This window comes from Orbicella faveolata, unplaced genomic scaffold (genome assembly GCF_042242905.1).
Source record: "Orbicella faveolata isolate gen_17 unplaced genomic scaffold, um_ofav_v1 contig_35, whole genome shotgun sequence".
Classification (NCBI taxonomy): domain Eukaryota; kingdom Metazoa; phylum Cnidaria; class Anthozoa; order Scleractinia; family Merulinidae; genus Orbicella; species Orbicella faveolata.
In genome coordinates, this window is record NW_028301564.1 from 7,989,098 (window position 1) to 8,013,945 (window position 24,848).

The 24,848-nt window shown below is 38.7% G+C and overlaps 2 protein-coding genes and 9 non-coding genes across 11 annotated transcripts; 3 read left to right on the forward strand and 8 right to left on the reverse strand.

Moving 5' to 3' along the window:
- Positions 1-1,048: 1,048 nt before the first annotated feature.
- On the reverse strand, positions 1,049-2,275 carry LOC149102915 (somatostatin receptor type 4-like). The gene has a single exon (XM_089274153.1). It carries the CDS (start codon positions 2,273-2,275, stop codon positions 1,376-1,378), a length of 900 nt encoding a protein of 299 aa, XP_089130279.1. The 3' UTR covers positions 1,049-1,375.
- Positions 2,276-5,363: 3,088 nt separating this feature from the next.
- On the forward strand, positions 5,364-5,437 carry Trnap-cgg (transfer RNA proline (anticodon CGG)). The gene has a single exon. It is a non-coding gene; the product is annotated as a tRNA-Pro (tRNA).
- A 1,622-nt stretch (positions 5,438-7,059) lies between these two features.
- Trnat-ugu (transfer RNA threonine (anticodon UGU)) lies at positions 7,060-7,133 on the reverse strand. The gene has a single exon. It is a non-coding gene; the product is annotated as a tRNA-Thr (tRNA).
- Positions 7,134-10,005: 2,872 nt separating this feature from the next.
- On the reverse strand, positions 10,006-10,078 carry Trnav-cac (transfer RNA valine (anticodon CAC)). Its single transcript has one exon. It is a non-coding gene; the product is annotated as a tRNA-Val (tRNA).
- An 881-nt stretch (positions 10,079-10,959) lies between these two features.
- Trnat-cgu (transfer RNA threonine (anticodon CGU)) lies at positions 10,960-11,033 on the reverse strand. The gene has a single exon. It is a non-coding gene; the product is annotated as a tRNA-Thr (tRNA).
- Positions 11,034-12,018: 985 nt separating this feature from the next.
- Trnap-agg (transfer RNA proline (anticodon AGG)) lies at positions 12,019-12,090 on the forward strand. The gene has a single exon. It is a non-coding gene; the product is annotated as a tRNA-Pro (tRNA).
- Positions 12,091-12,691: 601 nt separating this feature from the next.
- On the reverse strand, positions 12,692-12,764 carry Trnav-aac (transfer RNA valine (anticodon AAC)). The gene has a single exon. It is a non-coding gene; the product is annotated as a tRNA-Val (tRNA).
- Positions 12,765-15,322: 2,558 nt separating this feature from the next.
- Positions 15,323-15,394, forward strand: Trnap-agg (transfer RNA proline (anticodon AGG)). Its single transcript has one exon. It is a non-coding gene; the product is annotated as a tRNA-Pro (tRNA).
- A 2,376-nt stretch (positions 15,395-17,770) lies between these two features.
- Positions 17,771-17,843, reverse strand: Trnav-cac (transfer RNA valine (anticodon CAC)). The gene has a single exon. It is a non-coding gene; the product is annotated as a tRNA-Val (tRNA).
- A 509-nt stretch (positions 17,844-18,352) lies between these two features.
- On the reverse strand, positions 18,353-19,809 carry LOC149102924 (uncharacterized). Its single transcript, XM_089273575.1, has one exon. The coding sequence runs from the start codon at positions 19,613-19,615 to the stop codon at positions 18,959-18,961; it is 657 nt and encodes a 218-aa protein (XP_089129701.1). The 5' UTR covers positions 19,616-19,809; the 3' UTR covers positions 18,353-18,958.
- An 834-nt stretch (positions 19,810-20,643) lies between these two features.
- Positions 20,644-20,717, reverse strand: Trnat-ugu (transfer RNA threonine (anticodon UGU)). Its single transcript has one exon. It is a non-coding gene; the product is annotated as a tRNA-Thr (tRNA).
- Positions 20,718-24,848: the final 4,131 nt, after the last annotated feature.

A 24,848-nucleotide genomic window follows, 5' to 3' on the forward strand; every position in this document is an offset into this window, starting at 1 on the left:
TGGATAGTAAATATCTTGGCCAATGAGACAACACATAACAGGTGTTACAGTACCAGTTCAACGGAAAAAGGTAGATTAAGACCTTTGTCAAATGATGTCCAACCACGTGTGGCCTGTTGGTCTAGTGGTATGATTCTCGCTTTAGTGCTAGAGGTCCCGGGTTCCGTTCCCGGACAGGCCTTTTTTAATACTCTTTTGTCAATGAAAACAACATCATAAACAAACACACAATTTTACGATGGTTTTTGTGACGCCACAACGGCCATATGAAGCAACGGAATACCTTTCTTCTTGAAAGAATCACTTTTATTTTTGCGCAGACAATTCTAAGTGACTACTACGAAGCCCTTCTAGATTAAAATATGACTTAACCAAGTCCTTCTGTAGGCCGGGAAACATTTCCAACGACCTCTAGGACAATATTAAACTAAAGTAATTTTGATCTAGTCGTCTTGTTTTGAACTGATCAGGGGGAATTAACTAATGAAAAAAAAATAAAGGAAAAGAGAAATCAGAGTACAGTCAGCTAGAAATCTTAAAATGGTATTTTCCAGCTGGTTTACTTAAAAGGACAAGTTTGTCCGTGTGAACGTCGAACTCACGACCTTGGCGTTATCAGCACCAAGCTCTACCGACTGAGCTAATGGACCAGACAAATTAACCTCGGTGCCGTTTTTTTAAAGTATTACCGCCTTTGTACAAGAACGTTATCAAAAGTTTGGCCTAATGAGGAACAGCACCCGCTCATTGGCTTTGTTCAAACTGATTTGGTTTTATTCTTTAAGATGTATGTATATATTGTTAACGTGCTTTCTCAAATGATGAGGACATTTCTGTTGAAATATAGTTATGCCGAAATTATTTATTGGCAGTTGTTTCTCATATGCTTTCCAATAATGTCTCGTCAATATCAGTAGCTCATGTTCTAAATAACAAGGAACTAGATTGAAAAGCAACATATTTTATTAAATTATGTTTTTCTAAAATGAAATCCTAACTAAATTGTTTAGAAAAAAGCTTAAAACTAATTACCAGGTCATGCCTCAAACATTGGTTTTGCAATAGTTATAGCAACTTGTATATGCTTACGCTTTGGGGAATTAGCTCAAATGGTAGAGCGCCTGCGGCAGAGCTTATCCCAGTCTCCGTTGTATTAAACAACTGACAGTATTTTTCTGTCCCATGGATGGGATGCTAGTCCATCGTAGTTATCCGCCCCCACCCCCAGCCCCCCAACGTCGAGCGAACTACTCATACAGCAACGAAAGAGGAAAGAAATGTAAACTCATCAAACGAGACAAGTCGACCAAAGAAATGTCGCTGAACTAACGGGACCAATGTAATCCAGGTCGTCTATTTACATTTGAGTAATGTTTTAAAAAGCCCGTCGATAATTTGAGCTGTGAAATGCATAAATGAATGGATTTACCACAGAACTTATAGAAAGCAGCAATAGCCCAAAAGCCCGCACGGTTTGGCTTACCAGCCGAAAATAGCGAAGGGCAGTAACAACACTGGTAGGTAAAACACACGCCCCGAAAACAAAAGTAACTGTCAGCGACATCTTCAAGAGTTCTTTTCGTTGTCGCATGAGTTCTTTTTCTGGGATATTACTGTCAGGTGTAACCGCACTTCTGTGATTGAGCGATTTCACAAGTTTACTGTAGCAAAAGCTGATAATGAGAAAAGGAAGAACGAAAACAAAAATTATGTAGAAGATAATGTGAGTTAACTCTGCGTTCTGACCGTATTCTTTGTACACAAACAATGAAGTGTTTAAGGCAACGGAGGCCATCCATGTGCCAATAATCGCGTATCGAACCGTTTCTCTCGTAAGCTGCAACATCCGTAATGGTCTTACTACTGTGTTATAACGTTCTATTGCTAGGATTGTAAGCGTGAATACCGAGACAACCGTAGCAGTCAGAGGAACGTTGAAGCCGACAAAGAACATACAGATAACAGTTCCAACAGCTCCATCTGGAAGGACCCTAATCATTGGGATGAGGCGAAAACCACAAAACAGGAGACTTGTAACATCGGCAGCCGCTAGATTTGCCAATAAATAATTCTGAGCGGTTTGAAGCGACTGGGTTCTCTTGATTGTTAACAGGACTGAAATATTTTCAGCGATTCCAACTCCGATAATTACTGACGCTGACAAACAAACCAATAACTTGTCGATCGTAAGATAAAGTTTTCCATTTGAGGCTTTCTTTACCAACTCCACTATTGTCCCGTTCGTTGTAGAATTCCCTGAAATGTTTAAAGACATTCTCTTTCTCAGATTCGTTACTTGGTAGCGATTGAAGATCTGTTGAACGTTGAAGTTTGTGCCAAAGCAAATGGCTTGTAATAAATTAAAGTAAGCCTTCCTGAAAGGTATCATAAAAGCAATCAACCTTTAATGCAAAGGAGTAATCAATTTTTTTGTCTAAAAATGACAGCAAACGCAATTTTAAAAAATTGAATCGTTCTTCGGAGAATGAAATTGATTAACAATGAAATCTTGTGAAACTTTTTAATCCAGCTCGGTAGTTGGTACAGCGATGGCAGTTTTTATATTAATTTTCCTTTCTCGTGGGAGAGGAAATTAATTGAAAATGCGCCGATCGTAATCACTTAGTATTTATTTCATAGCACGAAAGATTAAAACAAACAGAGCATTTAATCCACGTGCGAGAATCAGTGTTGTGTTCAGACTGCCATCTGCTGCTTCATACATGAAAGGTAAATGTAATTACTGACTGATGTTATAGATTGCCATTGATTCTAAAATAGCCTAAGGTTCAGCCTACTATTATATGCTGTTCTTAACAAATTTATACCGAGTTTTAGGTCTTTTAGGTTCAGTTCCTATTTAATGATGATGGACAGAAAGTAAAGCTATTTTATTATTTAATTCATGCAGATGCTTTAATTCACTGATGTTGTGTTCCGCTAGAATCACCATTTTAATTTTTTGCTATGTAAGCAAAAGCCAAACACCACACAGGTCCGACTGAGGTTCTGCCAAAGGTGATACTTTTTAATTGCAAACATACACCCGTATTTAACCGCGCGGCCATGGGCCGAGCGCGGTTCATGGTTTACCCGTGGTTTTTTTTTTTTTTTCGCAGATTTGTCTGCGACCAGACCCAAGCTTCCACTCGGCCAAATTTTGAGTCACGCAACCTGTGATGTTTACTCGCCAAAAGCTGTTGAATCATTAATAAATCTCATCTCCGATACTGACTTTCGCGGGAAAAGATTAAAAACCCAGCGTTCGTCAATTTTTTTTTTTTTTTTCAGCAGAAATTTAGCTCGGAACATACACATATTTATATTCCTTTGAATCGTCGATGAAATGACCTTTTCCGGATATTTTTTCCTTCGGGGTCAACAAAAACCTCCGATTACAAAATCACGCCGAACCCACACGTTACAGAAAAATCTCTTCAAAACCCTGACTTCGAAGCGATATAACACTTCAGCGTTAATAGCTACCACACATCGGCAGGCGGTAAATCTATTCGTTAACAATCCAGCTTTATCGTGTTAAAATTCCAGTGAAATCGAACAAAACCAGAATTAATTAGACTTTTTTGTGACCTCACTCCCCAGACTTGACCTAACAAAGGAAGCAACGGTCGCCCATAGCAACCGAAAAACACGAACATAACAAAGCCGAACGTTTCGGCCAAAAATCTCCAGAATTATCGCCTGAGAGCTTAAACTTGAATGGGAACATCTTTTTCGAACTTTTTTCAACTGATTTAGACGAAAGACTGGCCTCGGCGGGCTAAAAGAAAGACCAAGAGAAAAACAGAACAAGACGGCAGAACAAGCCGATAGCATTTCATCGCATGGCTTTCGGCACGAAAACGAAAATACAGCTTACTTCTGGATAAATTCAGCCTTAGAAGCCAGCAACCGGCCCCAAATTACTTTCTGTATCCTTACAAATGTCCTGATTTCCATCTCCGAAAGATTTTGCCCCAATTTTGAGCAAATAAACATTTCGTCGACAGTGACCGCCATTACGGTGGCTTGCATACTAAATTAGCTAACTTGACAAAATTCTCCCGAGGGGGGGCATATGAGGAAAAGAGCTGAAAGATGGCCTATAATTGGCTAATGATGAGATCATCCCACTGTCCAAATTTGGGAGAATCGAAAGTAACGCCAATTTTCTGTCACGTTTTCAATCTGTGGTCACTGGAGTGACCAAAATCGATACATCGGTCGGGATAGAGTTTTATTATTAAATTATATGACTTGTGTGACTACTTTGCTAGCCCTTTACTCGTGGAAAACACCAATTAAATTTGATCATGACTTTTAAGAAAGAAAGCTGTTGTTAATAGTGTTATTATCGTGTCATTCATATCGCTCATGCCCATACATATCCCGAAGAAAGTTCTACAAAGATTAAGACCATTAGGTCATCGGAGATTTCTCAATGGCTACCACTGATGGTGCAATAATACAGTTTGTGTTGATCAAGTGATGTGACGTCTACAGTAAGAAAAGAATCATCAATGACTGCTTTGGAATGTGCAATGCGTTCCGACGGTAGTGCTAAGCAAACAGTTAAATTTTAAAAGCGCGGTTATAAGATCTAACAGATCTTCTTGTTACATAAGGAAGAGTTGTTCAATCTGGGAAAATAATGATTTTGAAGGACAAAACAACCTGGAGAATCCGGGTATCAATCCCGGTACCTCCCGCATGCTAAGCGGACGCTCTACCGTTTGAGCTAATTCCCCAGAAGCTCATGATGCCAAATTCTTAAGCGGTTTCTCAATCTCACTGTACCCAAGCTTTCGTATTACAGCTTATACTAATTAAGACAGCAACGAGAATAAAGAGCTTGGTGCTGATGACGCCAAGGTCGTGAGTTCGACCCTCACACGGACCATCTTCTTGCTTAAGTAAGCCAGCTGAGATAACACTATCTACTGATTTGTTTCTGATTTCTGTTTTTGAACAGAAGTAAACTCACCGACCTATTTTGCGCTTAGAACAGAAGATTCTACGGTTAAATAGTGGTACTGTTGAATTTGATCGGTTAGAAATTACAAATTCAGAAACTTATATGCTATATAATACATGAAACATGTTTCGTACGGTAGCGTAAAAATCCCAATAATTCCGGCCTATGCAGTGCCTCCCTTGTTTTTTTTTTGTTTTTTTTTTTATTTGCACGTTGCTTTGATTAAAAAAGAAAGAAAGAAGAAGCAACAAAATATAAGGACAAAATTCATAAGTTGATCCAGAAATTCTCACACTTTAACTTTCTTGATGTTACCCTACTTGAAGGTAGTAACGTACTAGTAAATTAACGTGTTTGAAACCAAATTTATCGTAGTTTGTAGTAGTCTGGCCTGTTGGTCTAGTGGTATGATTCTCGCTTCGGGTGCGAGAGGTCCCGGGTTCGACTCCCGGATAGGCTCCATGTTTACTATTTTGTCAAAATATTTTTCAAGTCGTAACAGCATCGATTTCTTTGGCATTTTTTATCACTGGCTTATTGCATGTAAAGAACTGAACGAACGAGCGAAAGAGGAAAAGCGAAGAAAGTAAGCGAAAAAGATACTTCAATCTTACGCAAAAGCTAGGGCTTGCGTTGAACTGTGAAACTCTCCCTTTGATTTGTTTACCATATACAGAGCCTTCTTTGAACATGTTTTAATAAATATCTGCTGCCCTGGAAATGTCTTTTTTAAATGAGCAAAGAAACATTTCCCTCGCAAAGAAAGCAAAAAGAGAAACACAAATTTGGCTTGCTATTGTTTGCGTGCAGTCCTTATCAAAACAGAAAAGGGAGTTTTTAAACTGCTTTTAAAAAAAAGTAGCATAAACATGCTGATAGAGTTGTTCTTGGTTGTCCTATTAGTGAAGCAAAAAGCTGCGCATGATGACAGCACGTGTTACTCTCCTCACACCCTGTTTCCAGAGCAGAAATTAATTAATTAAGGCAACGACAGCTTTGCTAAGAATCTGGAATGAATGAATGAATAGTCATTACTTACTAAGGTAAAAAGGTAAAGTCTGCATGCAAGCCAAGTAGCGGTTTCTGTAGCATGAGGCGACTACGAGTATTTCTACTCCCCCCTGGATGGGATGCTAGTCCATCGCAGGGTTACCCCCAGCATTAAGTTTGCCAGTACCTATTTATACACCTGGGTGGAGAGAGGCACTATGAGAGTAAAGTGTCTTGCCCAAGAACACAACACAATGTCCCCGGCCAGGGCTCGAACCCGGAGCGCTCGATCCGGAGACGAGCGCACTAACCATGAGGCCACCGCGCCGCTTTAAATGTACCGTCAAATAATGTTTCAGTCGACTCATGCCTGGAACTTAAAAGTAAATCCAATGGATAACACAACCATACAAAAATTCCCATCTATAGCTGGTTTTCACATGACGTCACTAAAATTCAAACAACGAAACTATTGATCTTCCTGAGATTTTACTTTAATGATGTATAAGAGCAGCTGAAAACTAATATTCATACAAATTTTCGCTCCGAATGGGTTCTTGGTTTTGTGATACACTACGCTTGAATTTCTAAGCTTTTGCGTGACGCGGCATTTACGTGACGGCCTAGAGAGCTGTCATAATGGTTAAAAAAGTGACTTATTTCGGGGAACTTGGCTATCTGAATAGTTCATGTCTGAGAAAAAGTATTATTTTAATGTTTTAGAGTTTCTCGAGGGACAAACTCACGCTTTTGTATCAAAACTCAGTGACAGATGTTTCTGGTGGTTTCCGGCCGCCATGTTGGTGCCCATATGGATGGGCACCAGCATGGCGTCTCCATACAAATCTCTGTAAATTTGGGTAAAAAATTTCTTCGCATATCTCGCATAAGAAAAATTGCTGTGACCAGAATTTTGGCGAGAGTCTTTGCATATTTACCTTCTTTTATTTCCCAGATTCTGGACTTTATCTATTGACCGGTTTTGTTTTTTTATTTTGATCTATTTTGAATTGCGTGACACTGAAAACCAGCAATACAAAATGTGAAGCTTCGATGAGCAAACGTAATGAGAATTAAAAAGTGCGACATCTCAAAGGCGCCGATGGGATTTGATCCCATGACCTCCTGTTTACAAGACAGCCGTTCTAACCAACTGAGCTACGACGCCCTACATTAGATATAATGTGTTTTAGTATGTTTCTTTTAAAAGTAATAATAACAATAACAATAACAATAATAATTATAATAATAATAATAATAATAATAATAATAATTACTTACTAAACACGATGAAATTTAAGCTATAAGCTTGTGGGTTCATGCTGATGTCGCGATAAGAAAACCCATCTAAAAATTATCCAAATAAATCCACTGTAGGAAAGAAGATGGCGACTGCTGCATTTACCAATAATTCTTAGCGTCAAAATCCCTAAGAGACGCTCATCAAAAACGCGCAGAAAACTTCCTAAAGCTTTAAACCTAGCGTACAGAATTAATGTAATTCAGCGACAAAGGTTGCAATACTTTGATAATCCAGGTACGCCATCCATTGTCGTAAAATGTAAAGCCACTTTTTTTTCCACTGTGGATTTTGGTGCGCTGTTACTGACGCCATGACACTTTGTGCCGAAGAAGCCTCACTTGGGTTCCGCCACCAGTGAGCCAGCTCTTCTTAAATATTTAACAAAATAATGATCGCATTCAATAAATATATTTTCAATGAAAATCTGCTCAACATTGAGAGTATGGTGGGTTCACGGTTTCCTACAGAAAATTTTAATGTACGTTTTAAAATATAACAATAATAAACAAATATCCAACGACAAATCGATAATAAAAAATTGGAGAATCCGAATGACAGTGGAGAATCCTAAAACAGTGAATACTGATGATGAGTAATACAGTGATTTTGTGCAGGAAGTCATGGCACACTACCTGCGTTTTAAGAGCAGATAAATGAGGAAAAAAGAACTGCAAACAGAAAAGAAAAGACCAAAAAAATGTTAACATGGGTAGCAAATATCTTGATTTTGGAGAATCCGGGTATCGATCCCGGTATTTCCCGCATGCTAAGCGGGCGCTCTACCATTTGAGCTAATCCCCCATTGTACAGATGTCTCAGCTATTACAAGGCTATTTTGAAAACCAGGTTACCAGTTTTCGTCAAGTTTTACCAAAAATGAAAAAAGAGATTGAAATACACCACATTAACTAATTTAAAACTAGTAGTAATCAGAGATTATGAGAATGCGTTCGCCGCTCTCACTTGAATATATCTAAGCCCGCTAGGTTTTCGCCTGAATTCGGGCGAAGCCCGAATCCAGGCTAAGCCAGCAACCCTAAACACAGGGGGCGGGGGTGCTCCGTCAAGACTAGGCTGGTCACATGGCCCAATGACTGGCCTATCTGCTGGTGGCTTGCTGGGGGCCAGCTGTCAAAAGCAGGGGGCAGGGGAGGGTGTCTTTTACTGCCACTCCAAACTAGCTAGAATTTGAGTTTTCAGTGTTAAATAAGATTGATGTTAACTGTGTTTCTGGGTATTTCACTCAGTTGTTTGACCTTGCTTGAGGCTTCAGTGTTGACATGGCACCCTGCTGGAGTGGCCCATGCCACGTGCATGCGTGATTGGCCAATCTCGCAGCCAGGGGGTGGTCAGAGGACATCTGACGGCTGGGACTGTGTTTGAGTTAAAGCGGGCATGTTTTTGCGAATTCGATTAGATATATATACCGTAAATAAATGATTTCACTGGCTGAATTTCAACTTTTTCAGCAGCAATCGAGGTTTTACAGTCCGATATGCATAGTGTCAAAGTCCATACTAGTGAAGAGGTCACGATTTGTTGATACGTTGCGTGACGCTGCCAGTTTCTGTAGACTATCACGTTACATAGAATATTTAAATTACATACATTATTCTAAGCTAGCATTTGCAATCGTGTGCTCGTTTCGCGTGGTCGTTTATCCTAAACAAACTCCGTGCGACTAATTCGAGTATTTCCCCTGATGAATAAAGTAGTCTTATGGGTCTTGTCTTCAGAGTACTTTTCCACCGATTCCAAACAATAAAATTTCGACCGGATAAAGACTGAGCTATCTGTCGCGACTGGAACTAATCAACAAATGCAATCAAAATGTAGCTGTTCCAACGGTCATCATCCCATAGCCAAGTGGTCAGTGTTAATAAACAAGGACAATTCCCTCAGATTTCGATAAATGCAACCGTCGAAGCGTTTAAATTCGCCAAAATCTAACGCTGAGAGCACATAATAGCGAAGCGCACGGCGACTGAATGGAAAGAAGTCAAAGAAAGATCCATCGGAAAGACGAGCTCACATGGCCTGCTCACATACTCACATGTTCGCCACATGTCTTATCACATGTCTTAGCATCAAACGGTACCCATCTACTGGCCGTGACATGGCCCTGCAAAAATCAAGCGGGGTGGCCATTTTGGTGTCCTTACAGGAATGTGTTTTTTTCGGCCTATAACCGTGCACAGGAACACCAACTCTGAAAAGCCACAGGTCAAAATTAGCTTTGCATTCCACTTCGTCGAACGCAACAATTAAAAAGACTTACTATTTGCAAAATTTGGAAGAAAATAATTTGCCAAATAATATTAAAAAATCACTCTTCATCTGAATTTTGTCTTTTAGAGTGAAATAACATTATTTGGAGAATCCGGCTATCGATCCCGGTACCTCCCGCATGCAAAGCGCGCGCTCTACCATTCGGGCTAATCTCCCGATTGTTACATGAAAACAGTCTTAGATAAAACAAATTACTAGTTTTGGAAGAATGTTTGTCATTATATTACTATTGTCATGAGATTACAGTAGAAAAATAACCACTAAATAATTGAAATGGCGCAGAAAAATCTATTTTATTTTGACATCTCTCAATTGCGGTTAATTTACTTGACAAAATTACTATTACTTGAGTATATTTTCATTGCCATAAAACAGTCCATAAAGAAATCGAGACGTAGAATTATAAAAAAAAAAAACTGCAGAAATCAAATAAAGAAACGAAAAAGAATGTTTCCGGCCGGGCTCGAACCGGCGACCTTCCGCGTGTGAGGCGGAAGTGATACCCACTACACTACGGAAACCTCGGTGAACCACTAGTAATCTTAAAACGAAGCATTTCTAAACCACGTTAACGTGGTACTATGATCAAATTTTACTCCTTGAATTTCTGGGTGAATCACATGGAAATCCACGAAATATTAAAAACGCCGTTTGCCGCTTGCAAATATCTGCATTAGTTCCGGAGATTTTTAAGTTTGAAAAATGTGTAAAATATGCAAATGAAAGACAGCTAAATATTATATCGAATATATAAATAGAGCTATCTTGGTCAATTTGCAGCGGAAACTATTGAACCATTGTTCCCAGGGCAACTAACTGTTTTCCATTCCCCTCCAATCTAACTCAAATATTTTAGTGATTTTAAGCTGGAAAAACATTAAACAAGGCCACAAACACCACCTTACATATTTATATGCTTGCAGGATCATGCAGATGAGGCACCACTGGCAAATATCAAAATGAACGCCAAAGGTGGCCACAAAAGCTTTTAATATCGAGGAGGTCTGGACCCCAGCATGTTCCCATGGTAACAGAACTGTTTAGTTCATATTGTGGAGCACATCTAATAGAATCTTACCGCATATTTGCACATTTTAAAATCTTGAATATCTCAGGAACGAAAGGAGATCTTTGAAATAGTAAACAGCGTTTTTCTTCTCTTACAGTCTACTTTTTGTGCTTTAAAATGGCTTAGATAGGAAAGATGCGAATTTCATGATATATAGTAGCACTTTAAATGAACCGTCATGTAATTTTTTCAGTCGACCCCTGCGTGGACCTTAAAAATAAAACTATTATTGGATACCACAACCTTACAAAAATTATCGGTTAAACAATATGTGAAGCTTCGATGAGCAAAAGTAATGAAAAAGTATTGAGAATTAAAAAGTTTGACCTTCTAAAGCACCGATGGGATTTGAACCCATGACCTCCTGTTTACGAGACAGGCGCTCTAACCAACTGAGCTACGGCGCCCTACATTAGAGGGAGAGAGACTTCATGGATTCGAGAAAGAAACATCTGGTAGCCAGGAAAGAGAATTGTGTTCTCTTCATAATAGAATTATTGTTAAAATTAAGAAGTTTGTGCATTTTTTTTTTTCATTATGTGGGGGTAATGGTTGTGTTTCTATGTCTGTTTCACTGCTTGGCTTTTTTTTTTTTCATTCTGATCAGATAAGGGATAAAATTGGTTTCATTTTTTCAGACATTTGACCAACTGATCGCAATCGTTCGCTTGTTGATATTCATAGTTTTGTGACGTCTGTCATTCAACACGGGCATGTTCTTTTTTTTTTCTTTTTTCATCTTGTAGCTTGTACCGAGAAAACAACAAATTTAATTGCGTTTTCGAAATTTGTAATTTCTGACGATCGAGGGACGAATTAGTCAGAGATTACTATTCTGAGAGCATGATGGAGAGGCTCGCGGGTTGTCCTGGGATGTTTAAGGACTTTCTTGCCTTTTGGCGGGAGACTTACGTCATTCTTGATCGGTCAGTCTTCGTGTTCGTCCAAAATGTTATTAAGCTTTGTTTTAACAGCGTCTTGTAAAATGTTCTAGCTTATCGATTTGTACCCTTTCCTCGGGGTTCTGAGGAATACGTTTCCACACATTTTTTGACCATATCTTAAGGGTACGCTTTTAGTGGTTTTTCGTATTTGGCGTAGCACAGGTTCTAATTGTTAGAACCAACAGTTTTAATTTGCAAGGAGATAGATTTTCTTATTAGACGGAATACATTTGCATCAGATAGCTGACTCAATAAACTATTCCCATTGAATGTTTCGTGTTAGTGCTGAGTCAGAATTGCTTCATTGACATGACGCGGAAGACTCCGTTAATCAGCGGAGTTGGACTGGTAACTACAACACAACACAGAACAGGTATATATTAAAACACCAGCTGAGTTAAGGGAGTAGCAGATTAAAGCATTTGTCTGAACAGTTTACTGTATGTCTGGCCTGTTGGTCTAGTGGCATGATTCTCGCTTAGGGTGCGAGAGGTCCCGGGTTCGACTCCCGGACAGGCCCAAATTGTTTTTCTAAAAATAAATAAATAATAATAATTAAAATAATCATAACAATAATTTTTTAGCAAACTAGTATTTTCCAAATTGTAGGTATGGTTGAGACATTCACTCGCTCTTTCCCTCTCTTCCTCGCTTCCTGTTAGACTTTTCGTGAATCCGCTGATCAATTTAAAGCGCATTTTAGTCACAGCCCAAGAGAATCCCAAGCGGCTTGCGGCTTTAATACGTGCATTTTGATCCTCCAAGAAAACATCAACGCAACGCGCGTGCTAACATTATCCGCGGGAGAATTGGCTACTATATCTAAAAAGAGTTTGATAGGAATTACCTTGCTCTTCTGATACCGGCGAAATGTTTAAGCAACCTGCCAAAATACTCTACACCCTCAAAGATGTTCACATCAGGCTATACAATAATAGGGGTTAAGGTTATGGATTGTTTGGACAATCGCATCTTTTCTAAAGGATAAAAGATTGATGGAGCTCAGTTACGTCAACACCTTTCGTTTTTTTCCGTTTGTTTTGTTTTCGCTGACCGAAAATTTTGTAAGAGCTGGCTAGAGTTGGGTAGCAAGATATAGCCTCAGAGAAAAAAAAATCATATGTTTCCGGCCGGGCTCGAACCGGCGACCTTCCGCGTGTTAAGCGGACGTGATAACCACTACACTACGGAAACCGGCTACGAATGAAAGCTGCCATACTCTGTGGTGTGCTAATCTGGAACTGGTACTTTCTAGTTTTTTGATTAGGAAGACAGAAAAAAAATAAGTCTACGAAATACAGCAAACACCTGAACATTTGCCTACTTCTCACGATGCTCAAAATTGAAGTTTTTCAAAAACGATGCTATCCTTGTTTTAGCGTTAGGCAGAGGTCTCAATGGGGTTAACCGTCAAATAACCGAAACATTAACTGTCAACCGTCAAAACCGCAATATTTTTACCGTCAACCGTCAAATGAGCAAGCCAATATTAGCCGTCAAATGTCTTAGATATCTTTAATTAAGGACTAAACGATCGTCTAGGGGCAAGGTATGCTGTTTATAAAAGAACGTTTTAATATATCACAAAAAGTATGCTTATGCTCAAGTCCTTCAACTTCTAGTCACGGGAGGAGGCGATTAATGCGCGCGGCGGTAATAAAGGTGATGTAATTACGTTAATAAGACAAACATTTGAAGACTAAAGACGTAATATTGAATGCACAAATTAAAGTACTAATTGGATTATTCAAATATGGACAAATTTGTACCCTTTTATGAAAAATTAGAGCCAAATTTGCTTCAACTGTAAAAAAAACCAATAATGATAACGATCACGATAACAACGGTTTATTTACATCACATCCGCGCAGGGGTTTTTTGTTTGAATAAACCTTCTTACATGCAATACAACTAACAATTACGCTAACAGGATGGATGGATGGAATCCTGACGCTAACTATATAGAAAATAATTATCAAAAGAAAATGAACCGTCCTCGGGTGGGCTTGAATCGCCAACCTTTCGGTTAACAGCCGAACGCGCTAGCCGATTGCGCCACGGAGACTTCCATGGAGGGAGTATGTACGATTTTTATCAAATTGAATAGTGTGGATGAAATTTTAACTAGTACATTACTGTATAAAAATGCTGTAGTTGTAGTCAGGCATAGTAATAAAATCTTAAAAGTTGTTGTCACTGACTTAAAAATCTTAAAATAGACGTTTCGGCTAAAATACTATCACCTTCTTCAGTGATGAAATGAATGTTAACGGCGTCTAAATATAAATGAGATGTTTATAAAAATGTGAGGAACTCGCTAGGGATTAATTTAGCATTTTATAACTGTCTGGAATATGCGGTTGGTCATTAATTGAGTTCGGTTCGCGAATGGAATGCCACGCTTCCAAGAACAATCTACGCAACCACAAGGGACAGCGGTCTATGACCTTGACTTTATTAAAATCAAACTCGTGGTTGTTTTTCATAGAGTGTTGCGCCAAAAGAGAGTTCTTGTCACATGTGAGGACGGCTCTTTTGTGTTCTTTTGTTCTGGATCTCAGTGCTGTGGATGTTTGACCGATGTAAAGTTTTTCACAGCTTTTACAATTGATTTTATACACGACACCAGTTGACAGGTCTTGATCGAATTTGTCCTTCGATTTCTTCAGGATCGAACCGTCTTGACGGGTTTATGAGCAACATTTACGTCGAATTGTCCCAAAGTTCTTGCAATTTTTTTTCAATGATTCCTTGAAAATAGGGCAAAGTAACAAAGCCTCTGTGGCTTTGTGGCTGATTATTTTGGGGCTGATTCTATGCTTTAGGTGGTTTGGTTCTTGGGCAGCTTTTTAAGTATTGGTCCGTGTAACCATTGGTTTTGAGTACGTCCACCACGTGTTGTACTTCGGACTTTTTGTCTTCGTCAGTCGACGGAATATTCTTTGCTCTGTCAAGAAGGGTTCTGGCCACTGAGCGTTTGTGTTGCAAAAGGTGGTGGGAGTTGAAATGGAGACACTTGTCGGTATGGGTTGCTTTTCTGTAAACACTGGTTTTAATTGATCCATCAGTATTTCTAGTTGTCTTCGTGTCGAGGAATACGATGGATCTATCACTCTCTTCTTCGACTGTGAATTTGATGTGCTGGTTGATCGAGTTGAGATGGGAGTGAAATTCAGTGAGATGCTCACGGGCGAGGCAAACATGGCTATCGTCGACATATCTGTACCACCACTTAGGGGGGTGTGGTGCAGTACTTAACGCTCTCTCTTCGACGCGTTACATCATCAAATTTGCCAAGATGGCGCTTACAGGTAAACCCATGGCACAGCCGAATATTTGTTTGTAGAAAACGCCACCAAAGACAAAGTAGTTGTTGCCAAGCACGAATTCGAGCAACTTCACGATGTTGTCCACGGACATATTGGTTCTTTCGGGGATGGTCGAATCGGACTCGTCTGGCCTTAGTCACCTCGAGTGCCAGTGCCGTGGGGATAGATGTGAAAAGCGATACAACATCAAAAGACACCATGATCTCATGCGGTTCGACTATTTTAAGATTTTTAAGTCAGTGACAACAACTTTTAAGATTTTGTTACATTATTGTATCTTGCTCGAAAGACATGAAAAGCGAAAAACCAGGGAAGCTGGATGGTAACTAGAGGGTAACTAGTGTTATTTCGTACTAGTTCAACAGAGAAAAGTAGGTTAGGACCTTTATCAAATAGCCTTTATCAAATAGCCTTTATCAAATTGGCCTGTTGGTCTAGTGGCATGATTCTCGCTTAGGGTGCGAGAGGTCCCGGGTTCGACTCCCGGACAGGCCCCATGTTTACTATATTGTCAAAAAAATTTTACAAGTCGTAACAGTATCCATTTTTATGGCTTTTTTTTATCGCTGCTTATTGCATTTAAAGAACTGAGCGAACGAGCGAAAGAAGGAAAGCGAAGAAAGTAAGCGAAAAAGATACTTTATTCGCACGCGAAAGCTAGGGCTTGCGTTGAACTATGAAACTCTCCCTTTAATTTGTTTCATTACCATATACAAAGCCTTCTTTGAACGTTTTTTTAATAAATATCTGCTGCCATGAAAATGTCTTTTTTAAATCAGGAAGGAAACATTTCCCGCGCAAAGAAAGCAAAATGAGAAACACAAATTTGGCTTGCTTTAGTTTGGGTGCAGTCCTTATCAAAACAGAAAAGGGAGTTTTTAAACTGCTTTTAAAGAAAGCACTATAAAAATGATAATAGAGATGTCGTTGGTTGTCCTATTACTGAAGTAAAAAGCTGCGCTTGGTTAGGCCCGGTTTTCACTAGCAACACAAGCACAAGCGCAAGTACGAACGCAAGCATCAGGGATGACCCAAGTAAAAACGAAATTCAACGCAAACACAAGCACGAGGAAAATCATTTGAACTTTCCGCCATTTTGAAAAACTGTTTAGGCGTGAGGTGATCTGGATCCAGTGTTTTCATTGGGCAAACATAACCACGTGTAGTTAATATCCTTGGCTTGTGCTTTCCCTTGTGCATATGCCTGCGTTAAGGCCGTTTTGATGGTGAAATAAGAATTATTGTGTTTCCACTTGTGCTTGCGCTTGTACTTGCGTCACTAACGAAAACCAGCCTTTATTGCACGTGTGACTCTCTTGTCACCCTGTTTCCAGAGCAGGAATTAAAGGATTGAAAATTAACGGAAGGCATCGATAGATTTGCTAAGAATCTGGAATGACTGAATAAATAATCATTAATTATTAAACACGATGCAATTTAAGCCATAATGTTGTGGGTTTATGTCCATGTCGCGATAAGAAAACCCATCTAAAAATTATCCAAAAAAATCCACTTTGGGGAACGAGATGACGACGGGTGCATTTACCAATAATTCTTAGCGTCAAAATCCCTAAGAAACGCTCATGAAAAACGCGCAGAAAACTTCATAAAGCTTTAAACCTAGCGTACACAATTAATGTAATACAGCGACAATATTGCAAAGATATGATTTTACGCCTACTTTGATAATCCATTTACGCAATGCATTGTGGTAAAATGTACAGCCGCCATTTTTTCCCACTGTGGATTTTGGCCCGCTGTTACAGACGCCATGACAACTTGTGTCGAAGAAGCCGTACTTAGGTTCCGCCACTAGTGAGTCAGCTCATCTTAAAGGTTTAAGAAAATAATAATCGCATTCAATAAATTTATTGTAATGAAAATCTGCTTAACATTGAGAATATTGTGCATTCACGGTTTCCTACGGAAATTTCAATGCACGTTTTAAGCTATAACAATGAAAAACAAATATCCAATGACAAAATTGAGAATCCGAATAACAGTCAGTACTGATGATGAGTAATACAGTAATTTTGTGCAGGAAGTTATGGGACACTACCTGCTTTTTATGAGCAGATAAATGAGAAAAAAAGAACTGCAAACAGAAAAGACAAAAAAAACAAAAACAAAAAAATGTTAACATGGGTAGCAAAAATCGTGAACTTGGAGAATCCGGGTATCGATCCCGGTACTTCCTGCATGCGAAGCGGGCGCTCTACCATTTGAGCTAATCCCCCATTGTATAGATGCCTTAGCTATTACGAGGCTATTTTGAAAAATAGGTTACCAGTTTTCGTCAGGTGTTACCGAAAATGAAAAAAGGAGATTTAAATACACCACATTAACTAATTTTGAACAATAAAAAAAGACTTACTGCTGTTTGTAAAATTTTGAAGAAAATAACTTGCCAAATAATATTAAAAAATCAGTGTTGATCTGAACTTTGTCCTTTGAAGCAAAATAATATTATATGGAAAATCCGGGCATCGATCCCGGTACCTCCCGCATGCAAAGCGAGCGCTCTACCATTCGAGCTAATCCCCCGGTTGTTATATGAAAAACAGAGTTTTAGATAAAACAAATTACTAGTTTTGGAAGAATATTTGGACATTTTGAGAATATTTGGTACAAGCTATTGTCATAATATTACAACAGAAAAATAATTGCTTAATAATTTAAATGATACAGCAAAGTCTGCTATTATATTATTTTGACATCCCTCGATTATGATTAATTTACTTTTCAAGCTTACTATTACTTGAGTGTCATTACTCTTAAAATACAAGGTGCCATAAAACAGTTCATAAAGAAATCGAGACATGCAATCATAAAAATGCAACTGCAGAAGTCAAACAAATAAACGAAAAAGAATGTTTCCGGCCGGGCTCGAACCGGCGACCTTCCGCGTGTGAGGCGGACGTGATAGCCACTACACTACGGAAACCGCGGTGAACCTCTAGTGATCTTAAAACGAAGTATTTCTAAACCACGTTAACGTGGCACTATGATCAAATTTTACTCCTTGAATTTTTGAGTGAATCACATGGAATTCCACGAAATATTAAAAACGCCGTTTGCCGCTTGCAAATATCTACATTAGTTTCGGAGATATTTAAGTTTGAACTTGACGCATGACTACGTGATCTCGGGCTTTTTTCCAACATCTTGCTATGTAAAAGTCGAACGCTACAGAAGTCGTCTTTAAGCAACGTGAAAATCTCAAAGTTATTTGACACCAGATTTGTTGGCCCTGTATCAGGTGACGTCAGAAAATGTAAAGATAATGTTTGTCAAATATTAAATTGCCAGTAGCATCTCTTTATCACGTTGTATAGTTGATATGTAAATAATTTTTTTCTTAAAAAAGACAAAAAAGACCTTACCAGAAGGAAAAGCATGAGCGCGGAATTGTTGGTGTAGAAGGCAGTGCGCGGAAGCAAGGAAATCTTCATATTATTGACATTAATGGTTTTATTAAAACAAGTTTTCTAAATAATTTGAATATGGCTCTTACAAAGACTTTAATTAATTCAATCTGTAATTATTGTCCAGACCCTATATAATACGGTCTTAAGATAAGGGATATGTTTAACGATATGAATATTGTTCAAATTCTATTGGATCTAATGTGACAAACGGTAGCAAATCTCAACAACAAATATCTTCCGTACTCTACAGTATCATGCGCTTATAAGCTATTTTATACATTATAATGTAATCTTCATGTCTTCAATAAACAGCAATTGTTCAGTGATAGAGTCCTCATCCATTGTTAGGATTTCGGCATTGAGGATTTTTGCTAGTGATTCATCGCCGAACTTGATGGTAAGTTCCTCATCATTACTAAGTTTGACTTGAGACCATATTTACATTTATCTGCTCTCATGCTCCCACACTTTTGGCAGTTGACCACCCGAGAAGAGCAATCTTGAACCTTACGGTCGCATTTTAGGCACTTCCGAAATTTTTCGCTGCTCTGGACTCGTAGAACTTCCTTTATGTTACCGTTACAAGGTCGGGTTCATTTTCGTCTAGCTTGCTTGATACTAAAGAGATGTCTCAAAGAGTTTCGTCCGTGGTCTCAGTCACAGTTGTTTTAACTATAGTGCTGAGTTTTTTGGTACGTGACCAAACACGCACTTGGACTGGTGCTACAATGTAGATGGATCCAAGTTTGAATGTTGCGATATTGTTCTCCCATATATCTAATGGCATGGTTGTGGTGTTGTCTGCAATCAGTGCTTGGCAGAGTCTCAGTTTCTTTGATCCGACGATTGTGGTATCTTTTATTTGTGTAATCTTTCCTTTGATGGTAACAGTGTCCCATTGATTATGTTTGTTAAGTACGTCGATAATCGGGACTGGTGTTGTGCCCTCATGCTGCGCCAAGTCTGCGTATTGGAAGTCGTATTTACTCGGCTTTGGAGTGGCGACTAAGGTCATGTCATTTATGACAATTTTTTTGCCGTCCGCGGTGTACGTAATGTTCTGAAATTTCACTGGTGTCCTGGTTTCCAAACTCTCTTCCAAGAACTTACTCTTTTGAGTTGAATACAGGAGGGCTTCACGATGTTGAGTACTCGATGTTTGCAGCGTCAGCGAATGGTACTCGATCGTGCGGGATTTATTCTTCTTGATCGGCGATAATTCGTGAACATATCCGATCACGGACTCTGATTTTCTCTTTGAAGGCGATTTTCTAGGGCTGTATGCCATTTTGTTGATGACTGTGACACAGAAATAGAGCTTCGGATAATATTCGCAGTCACCAGCGAGACCTTAACACCATCCGCCATTACTCGCCCATATGCTTCAGTAGCGTACACTACGCATGCGCACTATACAGATTCTACGCATACGCCGTAACCTCGACGGCGATGTGTGACTGAACGCAAAAAAAAAAAAAAAAAAAAAAACCAAGCCGAATTTATTCCTCGGGCGTTTCCTTCGGAAAGCCCGAGTAAAAATGTGTAAAATATGCAAATGAAAGACAGCTCAATATTATATGGAATATATAAACAGAGCTGTCTTGGTCAATTTGCAGCGGAAACCAGGGCAACTAACTGTTTTCCATTCCCCTCCAACCTGATTCAAATATTTTAGGGATTTTCAGCTCGAAAACCATTAAACAAGGCCACAAACACCACCTAACATATTTAAATGCTTGCTGGATCATGCAGATGAGGCACCACTGGCAAATATCAAAATGGAACGCCAAAGGTGGCCAGAAAAGCTTTCAATATCGAGGAGGTCTGGACCCTAGCATGTTCCCATGGTAACATAACTGTTTAGCTTATATTGTGGAGCGCATCTAGTAGAATCTTGCCGCAAAGAATCAAAGATTTCTGATACAAATTGGCTGAGATATCTTTTTCATGAAATTTGATCAAAATTTGGTCGAGTTTATGACGTCATCACTTGGCAATTTGCATATTTTAAAATCTTGAATATCTCTGGAACGAAAGGAGATCTTTGAAATAGTAAACAAGGTTTTTCTTCTCGTACAGTCTACTTTTTTGTGTTTTAAAATGGCTTAGATAGGAAAGATGCGAATTTCATGATATATAGAAGCACATTAAATGTACCGTCATGTAATTTTTCAGTCGACCCCTGCGTGGACCATAAAAATAAAACTATTATTGGATAACAACACCTTACAAAAATTATCTGTTAAACAATATGTGGAGCTTCGATGAGCAAAAGTAATGAAAAAGTATTGAGAATTAAAAAGTTCGACCCCTCTAAGGCACCGATGGAATTTGAACCCATGACCTCCTGTTTACAAGACAGGCGCTCTAACCAACTGAGCTACGGTGCCCTACATGAGAGGGAGAGAGACTTCATGGATTCGAGAAAGAAATATCTGGTAGCCACGAAAGAGAATTGTGTTCTCTTTATAATAGAATTATTGTTAAAATTAAGACGTGTGTTTTGTTTTGTTTTGTTTTTTTGTTGTTTTTTTTTTTCATTATTTGGGGGTAATGATTGTGTTTCTATGTCTGTTTCATTGCTTGGCTTTTTTTTGCATTCTGATCAGATAAGGGATAAAATTGGTTTCATTTTTTTTCAGACATTTGACCAACTGATCGCAATCGTTCGCTTCTTGATATTAATGATTTTGTGACGTGTGTCAATCAAGACGGGCATGTTCTTTCTTTTTTTTTTCTTTTGTCATCTTGTAGCTTGTACCGAGAAAGCAACAAATTTATTTGCGCTTTTGAAATATGTAATTTCTGACGATCGAGGGACGAATTAGTCAGATATTACTATTCTGACAGCATGATGGAGAGGCTCGCAGGTTGTCCTGGGATGTTTAAGGACGTTTTAGCCTTTTAGCGGGAGATTTACGTCATTCTTGATCGGTCAGTCTTCGTGTTCGTCCAAAATTTTATTAAGCTTTGTTTTAACAGCGTCTTGTAAAATGTTCCAGCTTATTGATTTGTTCCCTTTCCTCAGGGTTCTGAAGAATACGTTTCCACACATTTTTTGACCATGGTAGGTGGATTGACAGTGTTTGGAAATCGCGCTCTTACGCTAGCGTTTTGAAAGAAAACTATCAATCTATACATTTTCTGAAAGCTTAACAGTTATAGAATACAATCATATCTTTGAAATTTTCTAAAAAGTTATTGTCGCAGTGATATTATAAGAAATAGCCAGAAACACTGCTTCGCTTAAACTTGTTTGCTTCCGCGCGTGAATTATCAATGCGGCGCGATTTAAATCGGAAATGTTTTCTCACACAACACCCTCAAAAATCGTGTCTGCGATTTTCCGGATGTGGTTTGGGTTTTTTTCTACACCCTCCTAAACTTTGATATTTTTAATGCGGACTTTTGCTTCTACAAAAGAGGCCATAACTTTGAAACGGAAGCGAAATGAAACAGAGCCCGGCACGGTTTTTCGAAGGAGGTATCCTAGAACATACCTGCCGATTTTCAGCCAATTCCATCGGAAGACGCACGCAAACGAACTAAAAATGTTCATCCTTATATGCAGTTTTATTTTATCGAGAAAAACACGAAAAACCTTTTATGAGATTTGTATGAATAGGTGTTAAAAATCCCCTTCGCACTGACAGATGTCGGCATTGGTCAGTTTACCACAACAATGGGTTATGACAACTTGAAATAAACAGACGACTAATATTCTGTAGTGTTTTATTGTTTTTTTCCTCCCCACCCCCTCCCCCCTCCGTTCCTCTTTTTGCTCTCACCCCATGCGTTCGCGCGACTTCCCCTTGGCTCTCGCTTTCTCCCGTTTAGAGGAAACGGAAAAGACTACTACGCAGGCTAATTTGAGGCTTTCTTTACCAACTCCACTATTGTCCCGTTCGTTGTAGAATTCCCTGAATTGTTTAAAGACATTCTCTTTTCCAGATTCGTTACTTGGTAGCGATTGAAGATCTGCTAAACGTTGAAGTTTGTGCCAAAGCAAATGGCTTGTAACAAATTAAAGTAAGCCTTCCTGAAAGATGTCATCAAAGCAATCAACCTTTAATGCAAAGGGGTAATCAATTTTGTTGTCTATAAATGGCAGCAAACGCAATTTAAAAAAATGATTGAATCGTTCTTCGGAAAATGAAATTGATTAAGAATGAAATCTTGGGAAACTTTTTAATCCAGCTCGGTAGTTGGTACGGCGATGGCAGTTTTTATATTAATTTTGCTTTCTCCAGGGAGGAGAAATTAATTGAAAATGCGCAGATCGTAATCACTTAGTATTTATTTCATAGCGCGAAAGATTAAAACAAACAGAGCATTTAATCCACGTGCGAGAATCAGTTTTGTGTTCAGACTGCCATCTACTGCTTCATATATGAAGGGTAAATGTAATTACCGACTGATGTTATAGATCGCCATCGATTCGAAAATAGCCTAAGGTTCAGCCTACTATTATATGCTGTTCTTAGCAAATTTATACCGAGTTTTAGGTCTTTCAGGTTCAGTTCCTATTTGATGATGATGGACAGAAAGTAAAGCTATTTTATTATTTTATTCATGCAGACGCTTTAATTCACTGATGTTATGTTCCGCTAGAATCACGATTTTAATTTTTTGCTAAGCAAAAGCCAAACACCACACAGGTCCGACGGAGGTTCTCCCAAAGGTGATAGTTTTTAATTCCAAACATACACCCGCATTTACATAAGAAAGAGTTGTTGAATCTGGGAAAATAATGATTTTGAAGAAAAAAAAATCTGGAGAATCCGGGTAACGATCCCGGTACTCCCGCATGCTAAGCGGACGCTCTACCATTTGAGCTAATTCCCCGCAAGTCGTAACAGCATCGATTTTATCACTGGCTTATTACATGTAAAGAACTGAACGAACGTGCGAAAGAAGAAAAGCGAAGAAAGTAAGCGAAAAAGAAACTTCATTCTCACGCGAAAGCTAGGGCTTGCGTTGAACTGTGAAACTCTCCCTTCAATTTGTTTACCATATACAAAGCCTTCTTTGAACATGTTTTAATAAATATCGGCTGCCCTGGAAATGTCTTTTTTAAATGAACAACGAAACATTTCCCGCGCAAAGAAAGCAAAAAGAGAAACACAAATTTAGCTGGCTTTTGTTTGCGTGCAGTCCTTATCAAAACAGAAAAGGGAGTTTTTAAACTGCTTTAAAAAAAAAAGTGGTATAAACATGCTGATAGAGTTGTACTTGGTTGTCCTATTAGTGAAGCAAAAAGCTGCGCATGATGACAGCACGCGTGACTCTCTTCACACCCTGTTTCCAGAGCAGAAATTAGAAGATTGAAAATTAACTAAAGGCAACGACAGCTTTGCTAAGAATCCGGCTGGAATGAATGAATAAATAATCATTACTTATTAAACACGATGAAATTTCAGCTAGAAGCTTGTGGGTTCATATCGATGTCGCGATAAGAAACCCATCTAAAAATTATCCCGAAAAATCCACTGTGGGCAACAAGATGGCGACTGGTGTATTTACCAATAGTTTTTAGCGTCAAAATCCTTAAGAAACGCTCATGGAAAACGCGCAGAAAACTTCCTAAAGGTTCAAACCTATTGTACACAATTAATGTAATACAGCGACAAATGTTGCAAAGATACGATTTGATGTCTACTTTGATAATCCAGGTACGCCATGCATTGTCGTAAGATGTACAGCCGTCATTTTTTCCACTATGGATTTTGGCGCGCTGTTACTGACGCCATGACACTTTGTGCCGAAGAAGCCATACTTGGGTTCCGCAACCAGTGAGCCAGCTCTTGTTAAAGATTTAAGAAAATAATGATCGCATTCAATAAATTTATTTTCACTGGAAATCTGCTTAACATTGAGAATATGGTGCATTCATGGTTTCCTACAGAAAATTTCAATGCACGTTTTAAGCTATAACAATGAAAAACAAATATCCAATGACAAAATTGAGAATCCGAATAACAGTCAATACTGATGATGAGTAATAACGTAATTTTGTGCGGGAAATTATGGCACACTTCCTGCTTTTTATGAGCAGATAAAGGAGGAAAAAAGAACTGCAAACAGAAAAGACAAAAAGACAAAAAAAAATGTTAACATGGGTAGCAAAAATCCTTATTTTGGAGAATCCGGGTATCGATCCCAGTACTTCCCGCATGCGAAGTGGACGCTCTACCATATGAGCTAATCCCCTATTGTATAGATGCCTTAGCTATGACGAGGCTATTTTGAAAAATAGGTTACCAGTTTTCGTCAGGGGTTACCGAAAATGAAAAAGGAAATTTAAATACACCACATTAACTAATTTAGAACAATGAAAAAGACTTACTGCTATTTGTAAAATTTTGAAGAAAATAACTTGCCAAATAATAGTAAAAAATCAGTGTTGATCTGAACTTTGTCTTTTGAAGTAAAATAATATTATATGGAGAATCCGGGCATCGATCCCGGTACCTCCCTCATGCAAAGCGGGCGCTCTACCATTATCGCTAATCCCCTGATTG